Source organism: Colossoma macropomum, unplaced genomic scaffold (genome assembly GCF_904425465.1).
Source record: "Colossoma macropomum unplaced genomic scaffold, Colossoma_macropomum, whole genome shotgun sequence".
In the NCBI taxonomy this organism is placed as follows: Eukaryota; Metazoa; Chordata; class Actinopteri; order Characiformes; family Serrasalmidae; genus Colossoma; species Colossoma macropomum.
The window spans coordinates 23,009,560-23,028,373 of record NW_023494791.1 but is presented as its reverse complement, the minus strand read 5'-3'; the positions used below and the strand labels follow the sequence as shown (position 1 = coordinate 23,028,373).

General features: G+C 38.9%; 1 protein-coding gene across 1 annotated transcript in view; it reads left to right on the top strand.

The window, feature by feature from the left end:
• The window catches only part of ldb3a (LIM domain binding 3a), a 53,924-nt gene extending 35,640 nt beyond the window's left edge, over positions 1 to 18,284 (top strand). The window contains exons 8-17 of the mRNA XM_036573576.1: positions 359 to 395; positions 953 to 1,037; positions 8,068 to 8,411; positions 14,696 to 14,752; positions 15,566 to 15,750; positions 15,871 to 16,252; positions 16,593 to 16,773; positions 16,873 to 16,993; positions 17,608 to 17,723; positions 17,813 to 18,284. Of these exons, the coding sequence (XP_036429469.1) occupies positions 359 to 395; positions 953 to 1,037; positions 8,068 to 8,411; positions 14,696 to 14,752; positions 15,566 to 15,750; positions 15,871 to 16,252; positions 16,593 to 16,773; positions 16,873 to 16,993; positions 17,608 to 17,723; positions 17,813 to 17,902 (1,598 nt within the window). The 3' untranslated portion in view covers positions 17,903 to 18,284. The remainder of the gene's footprint in view (positions 1 to 358; positions 396 to 952; positions 1,038 to 8,067; positions 8,412 to 14,695; positions 14,753 to 15,565; positions 15,751 to 15,870; positions 16,253 to 16,592; positions 16,774 to 16,872; positions 16,994 to 17,607; positions 17,724 to 17,812) is intronic.
• The last annotated feature ends 530 nt before the right edge of the window (positions 18,285 to 18,814 follow it).

Genomic DNA, 18,814 nt, shown 5'->3' with positions numbered 1-18,814 from the left:
ATGCTTTTTTAACTGATAGCATTGGTCAAACAATTGTTTATTTGTCGTGAATTGGTTAACCATTTATATCTCTAATAGCTACTGAATAATAGTAGTAATAACTGAATAAAAGGCCAACAGTTTAAGGGGTTAATCTGAAACAGGTGTGTTTTAGAGTAAGCACTGTACTGTACAGTGCTGCAACCCTGATATGGATCATTTAGGACTGAGTAGGTAAGATGGCAGAAGTGAGAAAGTAAGGAATTACTGTAAGTCACAGTAAATACTGGTGAAATTCTTAATCGTTAGGCTGGACTTAGTTAGCTCTTGTCAACGGTAACATTGTTGTCTCTTGTCTTCTTATTTTTCTCCTGTACAGTGCAAGACCCAGATGAGGAAGCTCTTGCAAGAGCAAGGTAGGCAGCTAGCAGCAGCACCTGGTGGCCAGTCAAAAACTGCATAAATTGGTTTGAGTCGGAATCTGAAAGGCCCTTGCGTTGAGAGCCAAATTTGACACCACTTTGAAACATGAAGAGCTGATCAGAAAAGCTTGTTTTTGATCAGAGTGCCCCGTCACCCTGACTGACCTAGTCTGACCCCTCTCTGTGCTGAACTTGAAAAAAGTCCTCATACTTCACACACACAGATTTTATTTTACTCTCACAACGAAATGATTGTGCTATAGCAATGCTCATAAAATTTCTTGTCATTCTTCTTCACATTTAAAAGTCAGTAACCTCTCAAAGATCATATGTAACAGTTGCTCTGTAGAATAGCAGCAGTCTCATTATAGCTAATTACAACACAATTAGTCAGGACAGAAAACCACTACAGGATGCTCAGTGCATTTGAACCCTCACTGATATTGGGCAGGGGAGTGGAGGTCATTGTCCCTAACTCATTTCTTTCCCCCCTTCTCTTCCTGTCTTTCTCTTTCCCTCTGTTTCCGTCTGTATCTGTCTTCATGCCACAGGGAAAGGTTTGAGTCGGAATCTAAAGGCCCTCGTTTTGCTAAATTGAAAAACTGGCACCATGGCCTGTCTGCCCAAATCCTTAATGTATCTGAATAAAGAGCTCAGGACAGACAGCGGTAGACAGGTGGCATTGCTTCAGAAAGCAGACAGGCAAAGCATGTGAGAGAAAGGGGTTAGAGAGAAGAGAAGAGAAAAAGGATAAAAAGGGAGACGAGTGGCTCATTCAGCACCATCACATGGACAGATTTCTTAGCATGATGCTCACTCTGTGGTGTTGTTTGATTGTAGTTTGTTCTATGGAATGTTAAAAGCCACCATGTTATCTTCCCTCATGCTGTCCCCTTATAAAAGTCTCTGATACAAAGTGAATAAAAGCTGTTGCACTGTGAACTGAAATCAAACCAGTGGACAGGCTTGTTGGCATTTTGCTTTGTTTGCTTGTTGTTGGATCGAAATTGGAACTATTTAGATCTGCAAAAGGGAACTGGGTTATGAGTTTGAGAGGAGCAGTGGTTGAATGAAGCCACTGAGTTTAATTTTGTTGGTACCAGGCTGCAGTAGCAGAGCTATTATGAATTGACTTAAAATTTAAAATGATGCATTTTACATTTTCCCTGCGGCCCACTAAGAGTGAATTAACGTCTCTGTGTGTATTTTTTTTAATTAATTTGATTTCTTGATTGTTTAGAGTTGATAATATAATGCTGATAACTAAATGTAATTTGCATAATGAAACCATTTTTGTGTTATCATTCAGTCAGTTTGCAGAAGAAAGAGAAGTGCTGATTTTTTCTGCTGATGTAAAGACCATGCACTGCAGACCCATATTCTACAACCTCCAGTTCTTTCTTGCAGATCTTAAATAAAATGTGCTACCACTTTCTAAATTGCTTACATTTAAAACACGAGTTGTTAGGCAGAGTCAAAGCTGACAAATTTGCAGCCAAGTCTTTCATCCAGTCAGGAATGTGGACTCACTAAGACATAATGATAGACATCGCAGTGTTAAACTGAGAGATTTGCATGATATGCATAAAGCTGTTCTACGAGTACTGAGCTTTAGCTCAGCAGAGAAATAGAGCCACACAGTCAGTATTTCTGCAAAGCATTCCTCATCTTTTACAGTTACCTCAGTGCTGCTTTAAGACCAAATACAGTCACTGTGAGGACAGAAGCTGAGCTGTATCAAGTTAGTCAAAAATCAAAAGGGCTGAGCCATAAAGCTAAATACCTACATGTTAGGTTTCTTCTGCAAGGATTAGCAACTTTTATGTAGAACGGTTGTGGCTGAGAGGACATATGAAGGAGATGGGAGCCCTAAGATCTCTACAGCGTTGGCCATCTGTTCGTCCTTCCAGCAAAAGAGATAATAGAGGCAAGAAAGAAGTCTGTATGTGTGAGTAGAGCGAGTGGGTATACGTTCCAGGACTTTTTTCCTAAGGTAATTCTGCTTGTCTGATTGTCATTTAGGGAAATGGTGTTGGCTGTGCCATGGGTTGTTGTTGGCTGGATTGTTTGGTGTTGGTTAAAACGGATGTCTTTTCTAACTGCCTGGTCACCCTCATCTCATTCCACAATGGGCTTCTTCTGCTTCCTCTGACCCTGCTTCCACCCTATCTACATGCAGTGCATGCTAAGTAGAGTATGTTTGTGTCTCTTGATGGCTGGCCCTCCTCTCACCCTTCATCTCTTTTTCTCTTCCTCATCCAGTCATCTTCACACACATACAATGCAGTATGCCAGTCTTCATACTCATCCAATTCCTTTTTTATTTTGACTAAATGTTGACAACCATATTACATATTTACATTTATGTGTGTGGCAACAGTTGTCATTTGCTCTCTAACTAGTATACTGAGACATGCTGACCTACACCAGTAACATATGTATGTCTTTATTGCATCCCATTTCATAGCTGCGTAGGTCCTGTCCCTTATCGGTTCCTGCAGATTACTATACTGTTCGGTTCAGGGCAGTAAATAAGAATAGACAATCAAAACGTGCTTAGTTTCTTAGACCAGTTGAGTTGCTGTTATTACCCAATAGACATTCTCTATTTTTATCCACTAAGTAGGTCTGACTGGCTATTCTTCTTTGTTGCAGAGTGAATTTTTATGATTTCCTGGTTGGTGTAAATCCTTCCTTTCTAGTGTGTGTTATGGATAGCCTTACACTTATAGTTATGCTTAGGTTCAGGACTAGATTAGGTTTACAGTTAGGCATGGGTTTATGTTAAGGCTATGGTTAGGGTTAGGTTAGGCTTGAAATTACACAGATTTATTTACACTAGTATCCATGTTAGTATTTGGTTCTGAAGTTTAGTAGTGCAAGTATGTATGTGTGAGTGTGTATGTGTTCTCTGAGGGGGCTTGGCTAGTTTGTATCTTTGAGAGCACGTCTTATGCCATTCATGACAAATTACCTGAAAAGAGGAGCTTTTAAAGGTCAACAAAGAATTGGCATTAAGATTTTTAATGCTGTTAATATGGGAATTGAAATAAACAGCATATACTACACACCAGGTCCTAAAACAAATCACAGTCCCCGTTTTCTTAAATAAACATTGTTAAAACTTTAAGGTACGAGTAATTCTGTGAAACTGATTTCTTAATATTTGTACCAGCAGGAAAAGGGTTCTATTTAGAACTAAAAAGTGTTAAAAACAGTGGCGAATAACATCAAGCCACAGTAGCCTGACACTGAACTGAAGTTAAGGTTTCATTTGCAAACAATGTTACTTTTGCCTTTTTTCGCAGTTAGTTTGGTATCTTAAACTATATAACATCACCCAGCTGATGTAAAAGCTTAACTCCTCTTTGCTCTCAATCCAAATTTAGTTGTGCTTTACGGCATTTTGTTCTTTTATTCATCTGTTAAATGTCGTTCTGTGTCTGTTGCTGTCAGATTGTTCTTGTAGCAAACCTGACAAATTCTGGTTTTACTGATACACTATATGTGTAAAAGTATCGGAACACCCCTTCTTATTAGTGAATTCAACTACTTTAAGGTGCACCAATTGCTGAACAGGTGTTCAATAGTGCACATATAGCTTGTGTCTCCATAGACAATCATTGCCAATAGAAAGGAACTTTCATGAGCCTAAGGTCACCATGTCCAATGCCAAGCATCAGCTACACAGGTATAAAGCCTCCTGGGCTGTTTCTGGAGTAACAGAGCTCCATCCAATTCTTTTGGGATGTATCAGGTGTTTTATCCTAGGAGTAACCACCAAATTGCAGAGCAAAGCTACACCAGGACCAGATTTGAGGAACAAAGTGTAAATGAGTCTGTGCAGTGCTTAGACTGTTCATTCTAGCTGTGCACTGCATTACCTGCTCACAATAAACAAGGCAAACTCACTAGTGACATCAGATTGGAATAAATAGACAATGGGCTTTACTCAGTATCTGGTCTATAGAGTATGAACTTTGTCTAGTGTTTGTCCCTGCACCATGCGCTCTGAGTCAGCAGGTGGCACTACAGTGCCTGAACCCTAAATAGTGAGTTTTACAAAAGATGTTATCAATAACATCTTAGCCCTTCTTTTTTAGCATTGGGATTCTTATGTATGCTTAAGACTACACATTTACAGTTTCTTTTTTACAGTCTCTATTTAAATAACATAAATCTAATAAAGAAAGTAAGAGGCATCTAGCTATTTAGCTCAATGAGTCATACATAGTTAAGGTATGACATTTTGGTATTGAAGTAGCAGCAGCACTCAAATACAGTGTGACTGCACTAACCTGGCTCACATCATATACGCTGTAAAATTGCAACACAGATTGGCCAAAATCCAAATAATAAATTGGCCAATCATCAGTTGCTTGTTCAGAGCAAAAATTGGTTGATTCCTATCTTGTCTGAGTCTCACTGTGCATCCCTACTGATTTTGCAGGATGACAGAGGTTTTTGCTAGTTGGTCATTAGTGAAGGCAGACTATTTGTGTTGTACTGGCTTCTGTGTGGGCTTTCTAACATTTTCATTGACTTTTACCTTTGTGTGTGTGTGTGTATAGCAGTTGTGAGAAAGCTTAGAGTGCCTATGTAATAGTATCAGTGGTTCTTGCTATTGGGTCCTTTGAAGTTTCCCCACCTCTATTTCCCTTCACTTCCACAACACTGTCTTTCTGTGTATTCCTCCTGCCTCCACTCGACTAGACAGATACTTTATTGATTGATTTATAATTGCCGATAGACTTTTGACCCCCAGGGGAGATTTAAGTACAACTACATATAACATTAAATACTATGCAAAAACTTTGCATACAAAGTGCAATACACTATGCATTACACAAAAACAATATGAGTACACACTTATACTAATCATTTACTAATGATAACGCTTCCTGCATAGACACTATACCCCATTTGCACCTGGTCATTTCATGAGACTTGAATCTGGATTGTAAACTGAGAAGATTTTTACCCATTTATAATTGGTAATCAGATGCATCTGTGGTTAGTCAGATTAAAACCTGACCATTAAAGGGGATGTAATATGCAAATCAGTTCATATACAAGAACCAGTTCTTGTGTAGTTCTGTGTTGTACTTTCCTTTGGAAAGGTGTATGTCACCTCAAAAATCACAGTTTTGAGTGGTGTTATCGATTTCCTTACTCTGGCTTTATGCTGTTGTTTGTCATCATGGTAATGTGTGTTAAATGTAATGTATTGTTGTGAAGCAACGAATAACAAGGAGGACAAAATAAAGATAAACCAAGTGGGCGCTTTACTTGTACTAGCTCATACCTCTAACGGCTATTGAGCTAAAGCCAGAAGAGAAACTCTAGAGCTGAACAGAAGGAGCAATTGGATTGAAATCTGTTTTAAATGTATCTTTGGTGCATTTACACCCCCATTTTTGTATGGATAAGCCTTATCCAGATATAATCCTGATACTCAAGACCCAAGAAACAACCAGGTGTAAACGGGGCCTTAGTAAAGCACACTTGGATCTTGTACAAAAAATAACAGAAATGCACTGAGCCACCTGACAAGTTCACCACAGAAAATGATGAAGGCTTCATGAATACTAGCAACCACCTTTTCCAGACTTCTCAGCCTTTTTTCTTGATTAAAACACTTTTACATCTAAGTCTGATTAGGTCTGATCCTCTCGGGATCCATTTATTTTTTAAATGGATGTTTGGAAGATATAGGAGGTAATAAAAGCAGAACTGAAGTTGAGAATTTGGAGAGGTGGTTGTTTGTGTATATGAGAAGGGGTCAGCCATCAGTTCACCACCAGGCCTGCTGCTGCTAGGTGCCTGCCTTTTATCTTCTCTCTTCTGCCTGGGCAACTTCCCTTACCAGTATATTCTCCTCACTCAACAAATGTTTGCATAAGTCACTTCACTGTTTTTCAACCACCAAGATTGCGGTTTGCAGTTCATCTGTCTGCACAGTTAGAGTCAGAGAGAAATTACATTTTGTTAACCCCACTATAATCACAGAGAATGTTTTTTCTTTTATTTTTCCCCTGCATCCACTGTTGGTCTTTCAGGTACCGAATGATCTGCTATAGAAACAGCTCCACTCATGAGAGTTTAAGGATGATATATATTAGCATTCGTAACATTTTGCCACAAACTGTTGAGATGTATTGCTGTATTGAGGTGGTTCAAACGCCTCTATGTATTTTGTAGCCTCTTGCCCAGGTGTGATGGATATCACGGTAGTGTCCATATTTCAATTTTAAGCCCAAACATTGCCATTGGACCTGTGAGCTATAACTCCTTGATTTAGAATGAAATATAGTTGCAGTGCTTCCAGAATTATTGCCACCCTTTAAAATTAGCAAAAAAAGGCCTTGAGTGGGTGTCATTGTTGTTTAACAGCTTGATCAAGCTCATAACATGAGAGCAGTCTAGTTACCCTTCAGTCAGGGTAACATTTGATGAACCAGCTTGGAAAAGGGTTTTATCATTTGTCCATGAGCCGACAAAAATGGTTCATTGATCACTGAATCAAACGTGTGCAGTGGCGATGCTAAAATAAGTGAAAACTTGTTAAACAAGATGAAGACCACAAGTATGAGGCAAGGACTCTGAGTGATGTGGAGATATTCTGCATGAAATAAATAATTCCTAAAATTCCCTGCTTTTCATCAGCATTATAATGGAAGACTGATGTCTTGGTCAAGGGAGAATACACACTGAATTTGTTAATTTTCTGAGCCACTTATCCTCCTGGGTCACAGGGGGTGCTGGAGCCTATCCCAGCAATCACACACACAATTTAGTATCTCCAATTTGCCTATTTGCATGTCTGTGGGAGGAAACCCACGCAGACACAGGGAGCACATGCAAACTCCACACAGAAAGGACCCTGGTCGCACAGCTGCAGAATCAAACCCAGACCCTTCTTGCTGTAAGGCAACAGCGCTACCCACCGCTCCACCATCCCACCCTAAATACTAAGCATTTATAGCTTCATATTAATAGAGGATGCCAATAATTCACAGTGAAGCACTGCAAATACAGTTCCACAACCCCAGCCCATTCTCACATTCTACACTCTTAAAATTAAGCTGCAACAAAGATTCTTTGCATGGTGCTATAGAAGAACCACTTATGATTCCCTAAAGGACACTTCAGTGGATGGTTCTTCAGAGAACTATTTTTATAAATGAAATGTCTGAGTGTGAACAACTTTTTCAACTTTTCCATTTTCAAAAGGGCCTCCATATGATGTAAAAGTTTTAGGAAGAACTCAAGTGGCTTTCACATAATGTAAAGGTTGTTTAAACTTCAACATTCAAAGAATCTCCTCTTTAAACACAATTATTTAGGGAACATAAAGTGGTTGTTTTATGGCATTGCTCAAAGAACACTTTCTGGCACCTTTTTAAAGTGTATACAGTCATCATGAGATCATGAGAAAGCAGTTTGTTTCTAAGCTGTGCATTGACTGATTAGGCTACTGATTTCTTTTCTGTTCAATCTGTTGGTAAATAGTGGTATGTTTAGATGTGGAGCTCCCGCTTTATATAGATAAAGCTGAAAAATCTCTTGCATTCTTTCCTGTTTCTCTGCTTTCCCCCTTTGTTAGACTTCCTTGCACTGATGCTGAGCAATAGTGAGGCCTCTAATTTGTGTGAGATTGAGGCAGCTGTCTTGCAGACTGCCTGCTGCAGAAATTAACTCTCTAATTAAAGCATGTAAACACATGCCTGTTGTGTGTTTATATGCAGACAGCAACCTGACACAGGCTTGCTGTTTGTCTGTATATATGACTCTGGCTCTATGTATGATTTTTTCAATCCACCCCAACCTCCTATGCAGTACGCCTGTCCAGCATGCTCCAGTCTCCACCAGCATCACGTCTGCTGCTCTGCCTGCTACCGCAGCTTTGCCCAATCAGCTCGCCAATGAGCCGCAGATAGCCAATCAGGCGCCTGAGCTTGACGCTGAGCAGCCTTCAGAATCTGCCCCTGTAGACCCAACCCAAAACAGGTAATGCCGCATGCTCCTGAATCTGCTCGCTGTGTATAACATGCAACGATTGCTTCTCCTTTCCGTGGTTTGTTGCACTGGCCTGAGGTATGTGTGAGTGTAATGTGAAAAATAGGTCTCTGCACAATGTTTGACGTTTGATTTAATGTTAAACTCGTGATGTTTTTATTGTTGATGATGTAATTATATCATTATGTTTGATGGTGACGATACAATATTTTCCCGATACTTGAAACATCATGTAATTCTATTACGATATTTTAAGATCTGCGATGTGAAATATTGCACTATTACGGTTTATTACTTTTGACCTCTTATTTTCCTTTAAATGAAAACTACTTTTGAGAAGTTTACTATTTGTTCTTCTCACTTCAGTCTTTCAAAGTTCATTTACATATGTAGCAGATGCTTTTGTTTGTAAAGTACACAAACATTCAAAACAGGCTTTATACTTACATATTTAACAAATGCTTTTATCCAGAGCAGTTTACAATGGCATGTAAATGAACTGTTAGCTGTCCTGCCTTACTGAAGTTTTATTGATATATTAAAGCAATGTTTCTTGGTCTTACCCCAGTGGGTTATCAAACCCTGCTGTCCTGTATGCGGGGTGAGAGTGCAATCCACTGTGTTACCTGACTGTCCCTAGCAATGTCTCCACTCACAGAAATCTCACCAGAAAGCGACAGTGATATTTTGTGGATTAAGAAAAAATGTGTTTTGGTAATCTATTAGCCTAACAGTGAGCCTATCACACATTAAAATGATTCATACTTTAATCATTTAATATTAAAATAATAATTCTTGGGCTTAAACATAAAATATTGTGATATCATACTGTATGGATTTTGTTTTCCTATCCCTTAAGTATGACCTTTTTTTTAAATATGTGAAGAATATAATGCATCAAAATAATTTTACATTAAAAATACAAAAATATATTAAAAATTTATAACAAAATGCCCCATATAAGGTAGGTTTTCCTAATTGTATCACTTACTCAGAGAGGTATTTCTATTTTTTGGGAGAGATCATGGGGAGATGATGTGAGAACTTGGTGAATCAAATTGCTTTGTTAGAACAGAGAGCGTCTCCATTGCAGTTAAGAGCTATTCCTCCAGTCCAGTTAATGCTGTAACCTATGACTTATAACTTTAACATGTTCAGCTTTGATTTTAACAGTCCCCAGTGCTGCGGCTGACTCTGTGCTACTGATGTCCTTCACTGCTACAGATATCCCACAGACCCATGCAGATAGGATATTGGGTGTTGGATAGAATATGGTGTTTTTACAGGGATCATATTGAAATCAATCTGAATTTTTTCAGTTTTGTTTGAAGCTAAGAGGAGAAATTCTTTGCCTGTTGCAGATCTTTCAGAACCAGTGCCATATGCTGCCCTTGTAGCTTTTGGTCAGGCTGGGGTATTTTAGGTTTTGTGGGTGTAAGCTAATAGGAGGTGATAACATTGCATTTAGTGATCCTACAGGTGGCTTCCTCATCATTCTCCATTCCACTGGCTTTCATAACTCTACTCTGTCTTCTGCAGCTCAGTGTCACCCCCTGAGCCACAGCCCGTATCTCCCCCTGCCCCTGCAGTCCCTGCTGTTCCCCCTACAGGACCCCAACACCTGTCACTTGCAGCCTCAACTATTTCGACTGCTTTGTCTGCTCAGTCTAGGTACACCTTGCCCCCTTCAAATCTCTATTCCTACTTTCACGTTGTTGAGAAACAATTCTACTTACTCTAATATGATCACACTTTCTTGTGTGAGTTCACTGTTCTCCATCTCTTGATCAAGTATAAGACTGATATTAAGGTCTAGCCATTGTTATATCTGCATTTTAGACTACCATGTAACATTAAGGGGGCTCTTGGCTTGACCTGGAATAGCAAATAAGAATAGAATTCCAAATGTCATACAGTTCACAAATCAGTCCAAATTTCCCACAGTGGTATCTCCATGTATGCTCAGAAGACTATATTAGTAACTGATACCCCCCACACATTTCTTCAGAAGCATGTGTTGATGTTGATCAGATGAAGAAGTGAGGTGACCCTGAGTTGAACTTAATTCAGATTCACCTATAATGAATCCTTGATGACTTTCTCACTGGTTCTTGTTAAGAAACCATGCTTATAAGAAAGGGCCGCCCCCTACATCTGCGCTGGAGGCCCTGTCAATCACCCCATTCTTCCGTACCAGAACTTTGCCCAAACGCAAGCCTACCCTACCCTCAGGAAAACCAAAGCAGCTGAGGTACATATATATAGCTGACCAAACAAAATAGAGGGGATGTGCAGAGTGGTTGAGGACGCTGGGATACAGGGCTAATAAAGATTTTAAAGTGGTGTGTGAATTCAGAGGGTTGAAGCAAATGATCTTGAACCATGTGTAGTCAGTATCTAGTCAGTATGGCTACCTAATGGCTATGGTCTGCCTGAGCTTGAGAACTTAAGTTGTAGGATGATATACAGTATTTGTACTAGGCTTGGGCGATCTGGCGATGTTATTATGATAATGTCAACAGTCTTGAATATTTTTTTGTTTAGGCAGCGTCTGCAACTTTGCCCGTTAATTGTCTGGGTGTGTTTAATGGTGATAAAGAGATTGTCTACAAGTCAGGCTCATAAAGTCATACAAAGTTTGGAATGTCATTCATTGCAAAGGAAATGGTTGGTTTTAGTGGAGAAGTTTTGTAGGGTAGACTATGCACAGCATGTTTGACCACCAACTCCCTTGTGAGGCCAAATAATATAATGTTTTTTTATTTATTTATTTTTTAATTGAGTAAATTAAGTGAATAAACTTTTTCTTTAATTAAAACATAAGAACAGTAAAGAAGTCTGTTAGGATATTTAAAAAAAAGTTGAAAAATGAATATTGCCATCCCTAATTTGTAAGAAGCTAGTGTTATGCTCTTTGATAAGCCATGAGAGGAGCTCCTGTGGATTTCCAACCTGACCTAAAACTGCCTGCGAATCAAAGTCTTGTTGGCATTATGCACTTTTCCCTGCATATATTCAATTGTTATGTCCTATCATAACAATACTAAATTAATATTTATAATGCTTGGAATGATGTAACTGAAATAAAACCACTTAAATATGTCAGTAGCCCCTTTGGGGTTCTAGGCACATTAGCAGACTTGGTTGTCTCTACTAAGAGGTTTTATACTACTCTTTGTAACAAGCCCCGGCACGTTATCTACACTGTTTCTATTTTCGTGAGTATTCAGCTTGATATATTTTACACTTACTCTTGAGCTCTTTAATGCACTTAACCTTCAGGTCACTTTTATGACCAATAAAGAGTGCAGTGACAGTTTTTATGATGTCACGTCTTTATGAAAAGGAACAGGGCTGCTTATCGATGTAGAGAGATACAGTATTTCACAGTCACTTTAGTGGGAGTGACAGTGAGAGTGAATGTAGTGCACAGCTCCTTCATCCCACGCTCACCAACGTTCACTCTGCACGTCCCCTACACCCTGCATGCTCACACACTCTCCAACTAACCGGCAGATCTCCACACTGCAAAAGCTAGTTAGTTAAGTTTGCTCAATATGAATTGCTTCAAATTAGTTCTTTCTGTTTTTCTTAGTAGTGCTGTCAGGCTGCTAATTCATTTTAGTAAGAGTTCAAAGGAGTCATGACAACAGTTATCCACAAACTGAAAAACTGAACCAACAAGCTTTTACAGTGCACTTTCACTTATGTAAAATTAAAAGACGCTGCACGCCTGCATAACCTCTTTGCTTTGCCTATTTCATCCTCATTGTCTTTGATGTTATGACTCCTGTTGAGGTTGATGCTATGTGGACTGGAGTGAAACTGAAATTGGATGATGAGACTTTGACAAACATATACCCACACTTTGGGTCTTTTACACCACTTTACTCAGGGACCTGATAAGTCATGTCATGAATTATCATTAAAAATATTCTGGCGAATTCATCAACCATGCAAAATTTCAGAATTGTGATCCACATAGTTTTTTAAATATATTTTTTATATGTTTGATGCTTCAAATTACATGGTGAATATTGAATTTAACTGCTTCAGGTTGAATTTTATTTCTGCATCTGTGTATCTGCAAACATGTGCATTCAGTCAAGGTCCAAACCAGAAAGTACAGAAAACGAGAAGAAAAGGTTTTTTTCCAAGAATACTCGCTTCACTGTAATATTTTGAAGATGGGTTGTATAAATTCTGTCATGCCTGCCAGTCATTAAACTGCTTCATTTGATTTTTGTGCAACCCATGAGCCCCTTCTCTGTTTCTCAACAAAGGTACATTCACATGCATCTTTGCAGAAGTATAAATCAGCCTTTACAGAATAAAATAACTGAGCTAATTTTTAATACAATATTATAAGAATACAATTTCATAGGTTTGTGTTACAAAATGCCCACAACAGACAGAATTAAGCCCTTAAACGGCCATGGTCCACCACCGGGCCCAAAGTTTTATTACAAAAGTTTTATTGAAGTCCCTGTAGGCACTGAATAATAAGCCTTAGTATGTAATAATCCTGGATTTTAAGGGGTTAATTTTTGCATAAAATATTTAAAGCTACATCAATTCAAAATTGCTAAAAACAAATTTTGACCAAGCACTCCTTAAAAACCTTGGGATTAGATGTCTGAGGTTTCATCTGCATTCAGTGCAGTTTGGAGACGTTGAGGATCAAAGATTTCACTTTCAAAATAGCAAAACTCTTGTACAGTACAGTTCACTTTAATATCTTAACAAAGTCTTTATCTTGAGGCAATTTTGACATTACAGTCCCAGTATATTTGGAAATCACCTTCTGCTGCGTTGACCAAATGCAGGTCGAACCTGAGAGCTCTGTTCATGTTTAATTTTATATTTATATCCGCAAACGAACCCAAACTGGAATGGAAACTTCACCAGACTATTTTGGATACAAGCTCTTTTGTCATAAATATTTAAAATGCTTGAAATGTGAGTAAATGTACAGACATTTGATTCAGTGTAACATAAAATAGCATACCTTGTTATATTATTTTGAGAATTATGAAGTATTGATAAGCTTAAACAGGTTAATTTAATAGTGTAACTCTATTGCGCTACATCATCGTAAGTATTTGGTACTATGGGATGGTTGTGCTACATCATTTATGGAGGGAAAAAGCCATAGGAAGAAACAACAGGCCCTAAGATGCTTAGTTATTAATATGTATTTAATTGCAGTACATCAACATTAGACATTTTATCTCTGCAATTGTGTGTGTGTGTGTGTGTGTGTGTTGTTGTTGTTATTGTTGTTCATCTTCCTCTCAGTTGTTCGTGCTTCGCTGCCATTGTCTCTGCAATTACTCTTAGCATTTCTGAAATGATACATTTAAAATGTACCTTTATTTGCACTGAACATTTGAATGTGCATCATTCTCTAGTAATCATGTAAGCATGTTGCACGAATTATGATGACTTGTTGAAAGAGCTGTCATGTACAAAATTCTTAAATGAGAATACATTCATCTTTAATGGAATATTAGATGGCTTAGGTAGTGAACGTAGTGATGTGTTGGATCATTGCAGTTGCAGACAAACAATATTTTAGCTAGCTATTTTAATTAACTTATTAAGCTGGATATTAGTTAGCTAGTTGGCTAACATCATCTAGATAAGCAAGGTGACTCACTTTAGTATTTCCTAACAAACTAACTTATTAGCTGATCACTGAACCACATTCTCAAACTTTAAATCCAGCTTTTAGGTTTGTTTTGAAGAGATGCTGATTTGGCTACCAGGCTGATAACTTGAACTAACATTAGCAGTGAGCACCATTAATTGTAGTACTGTATTTATGGTCATAACTCAAGAAAAAGAGCGAGAATCCAGCCCTGTGTTCATGTGTATCTCAGAGAGAGTCTATAGCTTGACAAGCCTGTGTAGATGGACAGATCAGTACATGTTGGATTGGTTACTGAGTGAGTCAGTAAGTGCATGTGTTGAAATGAAAAAGTCAGATGATGGGTTTTTTATTGCTGTGTTCACTTATAAAACTTACACTTATAAAAATGATCTGATCTGAAGTGCTATACAGTACAAAACAACAAACTAACAACTAATGGGATACTGTCTTCAAATTGAAAAACAATAGCAAGTTCAAATCCAAATCAATAGCTTAAAGCTAATATAACAATAACAACTATGGGTGTACATGGCTCTTCTTAGTATGTTGATTCACACACACACACTGTCTCCTTGTCTTTCTCACCCACTCTCTCTCTTTCTTGCCTTGTCTCACATTGTAGCTTCACCATGCAGTCTGCGTCTGGTTACAGATCACAGTACCAAACCTCCACCTCCAGGTACTGCCGTGGCCCAGGTTTTTCCCCAGCCCCCCAACACCCTCTGTCCCACTGTCAGAATAACCATGTTTTCTGGAATAACAAAGCCCTTCTTCCTTCTCTGTTTCCAGCCCACTGACTCTAAGGACAGTACTTATGCTTTGATGACGTTTCTTTAACCTTATGTCTTTTAACCCTCTCTGACCAATATGTATGTGTAAAAGAACTCTGCTACCTACCTATCTCACTGTGGCAATGGAGGCTCTCTCTTCTAACACTGTCTCTTTGATACCAGGCTGTCTCTCTTTATCTCTCTGTGGGTCTCGGCTGTTTAAAAACAACACTAACTTTTGCGCTAAAACATTTTTATGATGAAGTGGAAAATGCCAGGTAAGGTGTCGACGTCACCTTGACATTCTCAGGTATCCTCCATAGATTTTAGAATGGCACCTAATAGAAATGTAGTAACTTTTTGTATGGTTGAAGAGTGCAAAGGGAATAAATTCTTAAGATAAATGCAGTTTTTACTTTTACAAAAAAAAGCCTATTTGAGCTGAATTAGTTTTTACCAGGGGAGATACTGTAAATTAAGCAATTATATGTTTGTGCTCTTTTAAATCTGACTAGTAGTAATTCTGAAGTAAATTACCTCCTATAGTTCAGTGAGTTGGAGCCCCCTCAGTAATGGTGATCCTTTTTGAATCAATGTAATGTAATAATAAAACCTGTTAAATTAAAGAACCTCCCCAATTAAAACGTATTCAGCGTGAATAGAGCTTAAGTTGTGTGTGTTTATAGTCCAAGTGGAAATAAGGTCACTCATTTTTCCTGCAGTGCATACATGCAGCCACCTCCCATGCAGCTACCTCCCATGCAGCCACCTCACATGCAGCCAGCCCCGCCCATGCAGCAGCCTCTGCCCAAGCAGCACAGCTCCATACAGATTCCTGTAGGTCCACCTCCACCTAAAGTGGTCAGCAGCACCACCATTGTGCCTACGGCCTATCCTGGTGCTCCAGGTACCTGCTGCGCAGACACACACACAAGTGTCATGATCTGGAACGTCTGATAAATATAAAAGGATGTATTTGTCTGTTTGTCATCAAGTATTCTCACCTTTCTTTTTCTTTCATTGGCAGCACCAGCCCCAATACCAGCACCAGTTCACATTCCTATCCATGCTCCTGCCCAGCCTGCACCTGTCCCCGCTGCACCCTCCAACAGACCCCCTTGGGTTACAGATGACACCTTTGCCCAGAAGTTTGACCCCTGTAAGACCACTACCACCAGTATCAAAGTGCAGCCTCTTCCCACAGCTGCCCCACCAGCTCCTGCCTATATCCCCAACCCGGCCCCTGTTCCAGCACCCCCTGCCGCCCCTAGCCCTGCTTTCAACCCTGCCCCCTCTCCTTTCAATCCTGCCCCTTTCCCACCAGTGGCACGTGGGGTTGCCCAGAGAGCGGAGCGCTTTGCAGCCAGCAACAGGACACCTATGTGTGCATTCTGCAACAATATTATCAGGTGTGAAAACATATTACACTCAGGTTTGAACTCAAATTTTTGACTGAGTTGGGTGCAATTGTGATCAGTATTGAAAGATTTCCTCCAGTCAAGTACAAGATATACAGGGGACTCCTCCTGGTGAAGGTGTCAATATAAATTCTAATGAAAATACACCACACAATGCACAAAATAATCTATGTAATTATAATCTATCTAAATAAACATTTTTAGGTACAGTTACATTATAAGCATTGAAGTTGTGTGTAGTTAACAGAAGAATAATCAGAATAAATCGAAGATCAGCATAAGTGCTAGAGTCAGCTTCAGTCATTCAATTGCTGTTTTTTTGTCCTCACAGGGGACCTTTCCTGGTGGCACTGGGCCGCTCATGGCATCCAGAGGAGTTTAATTGCCATTACTGCCACACATCTCTGGCTGACATTAGTTTTGTGGAGGAGCAGAATAACGTTTACTGTGAGAACTGTTACGGAGAGTTCTTCGCCCCTACTTGCGCCCGCTGCAGCACTAAGATCATGGGGGTGAGTTCTAGCACTTACACACAAAAAAAAAAGAGACAAATACATGTCCGTACATGCTTTTCTAGATGTGATAACAATGTCCATTGTATTCTAATACAGGAAGTGATGCATGCTCTGCGACAGACCTGGCACACCACTTGCTTTGTGTGTGCTGCATGTGGGAAACCCTTTGGAAACAGCCTCTTCCATATGGAAGATGGAGAGCCTTACTGTGAAAAAGGTAATGGAGCACTGAATGTTAAATGTGCTAATAGCTAAAGACCTCAGGTGCCTACTTAACTACATAATGTGAGCACAGCGGCATCACTTTACATTGTGTGAACATTACTTGATCATTTGATGAATGGATTAAAAGAAATGCTCCTGAATTACTTGGAATAAAATTGTGCTACATGAACTTACATTAACAGTTAAGGATAATTTAATATTGAAAACCACCAGTGAAACTAGATGTGTCTTCTGAGTTTTAATGTGTAATGCTGATGACGGTAAAATAGTGAAAAAATACATTTTGAAAAACAATTTCTGTGGGGGAGCTTTTAGAGGCGTTAAACACCTAAGACGTCTGGGTTGTATCACAGCTACTGTGAACAATTACGTTTCTCTAGAACAGAGCATTTCACATCAAAACACCATGAATGTCTGTTTACATCTTAGTGATTTAATTATGTAGAACCTTTTAATCCATGGAATTACCATTTAACCATATAATGTATAATATCAACATATTATGTGCCCCACTTGATTAGCATCCTCTGTGTAATGTATGATCAGAGTTTTTTTGTCCTGTTACATCATATTTTGTGCTATATAACACTGTTTCTTTTCCCTCAGATTACGTTGCTTTGTTTAGCACTAAGTGCCATGGCTGTGACTTCCCAGTGGAGGCCGGAGACAAGTTTATTGAGGCTCTTGGCCACACATGGCATGACACTTGCTTTGTTTGTGCGGTAAGAGCAACAGTGCTCCAAATATTTGTTTATTTACTTCTTACATTGTGCAATTCATAAGAAATAACTGGATGACTTATTTTTCACAGGTTTGCCATATAAACTTGGAGGGCCAGCCCTTCTACTCCAAGAAGGACAAACCTTTGTGCAAGAAGCACGCTCATGCCATCAATGTGTAGAACCATCCTCGGTGAAGTGATCCTACTGGCCACTGCCTTTGTTTTGGCTCAGGCTCCTTTGGGAAAGGGCTCAGAGCCAGTCCAGATTACATGGAACATATCAGTGAAAACAGCAAAAATCACACATGTACCCACTAATATTAAAACAGTTGAGTAAAAACTTTTTTAGTTTAATTTAATTGAACTAATGAGTATTCATTGTGCTCTGATGCATGGGCATAGATCTTTCTTAATGCAATTTGCTCCTGAGGCCAACATGCATTGAGAGCTCTAAGAGTAAAAAGCAACAAAAATATATTTTTCAGGCAAACTCACTTGATATGATTGTGTAATTATGCATGTTGCCTTTATATACATATGCAATATGCTGATTTTATTTGGGGGTGATATTTTATTAATTTTAACTGTTTAACTAGAATTTGATAAGCTTCTTTTGAGGATTTCGGGTTATGATTATTTTTCTTTGGTGAATTCATGCAGCACAAGCCTGTAGAGAAGGAAGCTGTTTGTAATTTGATTTATTAATGTTTTTTTAATTAATATTATTGGGTGCTGGGTGTGTATTTTAGACAAAATATTCTGAAATTGCTTATGTCCAGGTCTTGTGACTGATGACAGGACTATATGTTTAAATTCTAATGAAAGCTTGTAAAGTACCTATGCATTGGGGTGTGCCTTAAGCCCTGAATGAAAACCTTAAAAATCTCATTTTTATTTTTTTGAGTGTATTATTTGTATACACCAAGGTTTATGAGACCTAAGGGATAGTCCTCTTTTCTCACACTAGCGCCATAGTCTCACTCATGGTATGCTGGTGTACAGTTATTGTTAATTTGTTGGTTTGTGGAGTTTTGTATGCTAATGTACTACTATATTTGCTTGTGTATGTGTTTGAAAGCCAGTGCATGGATT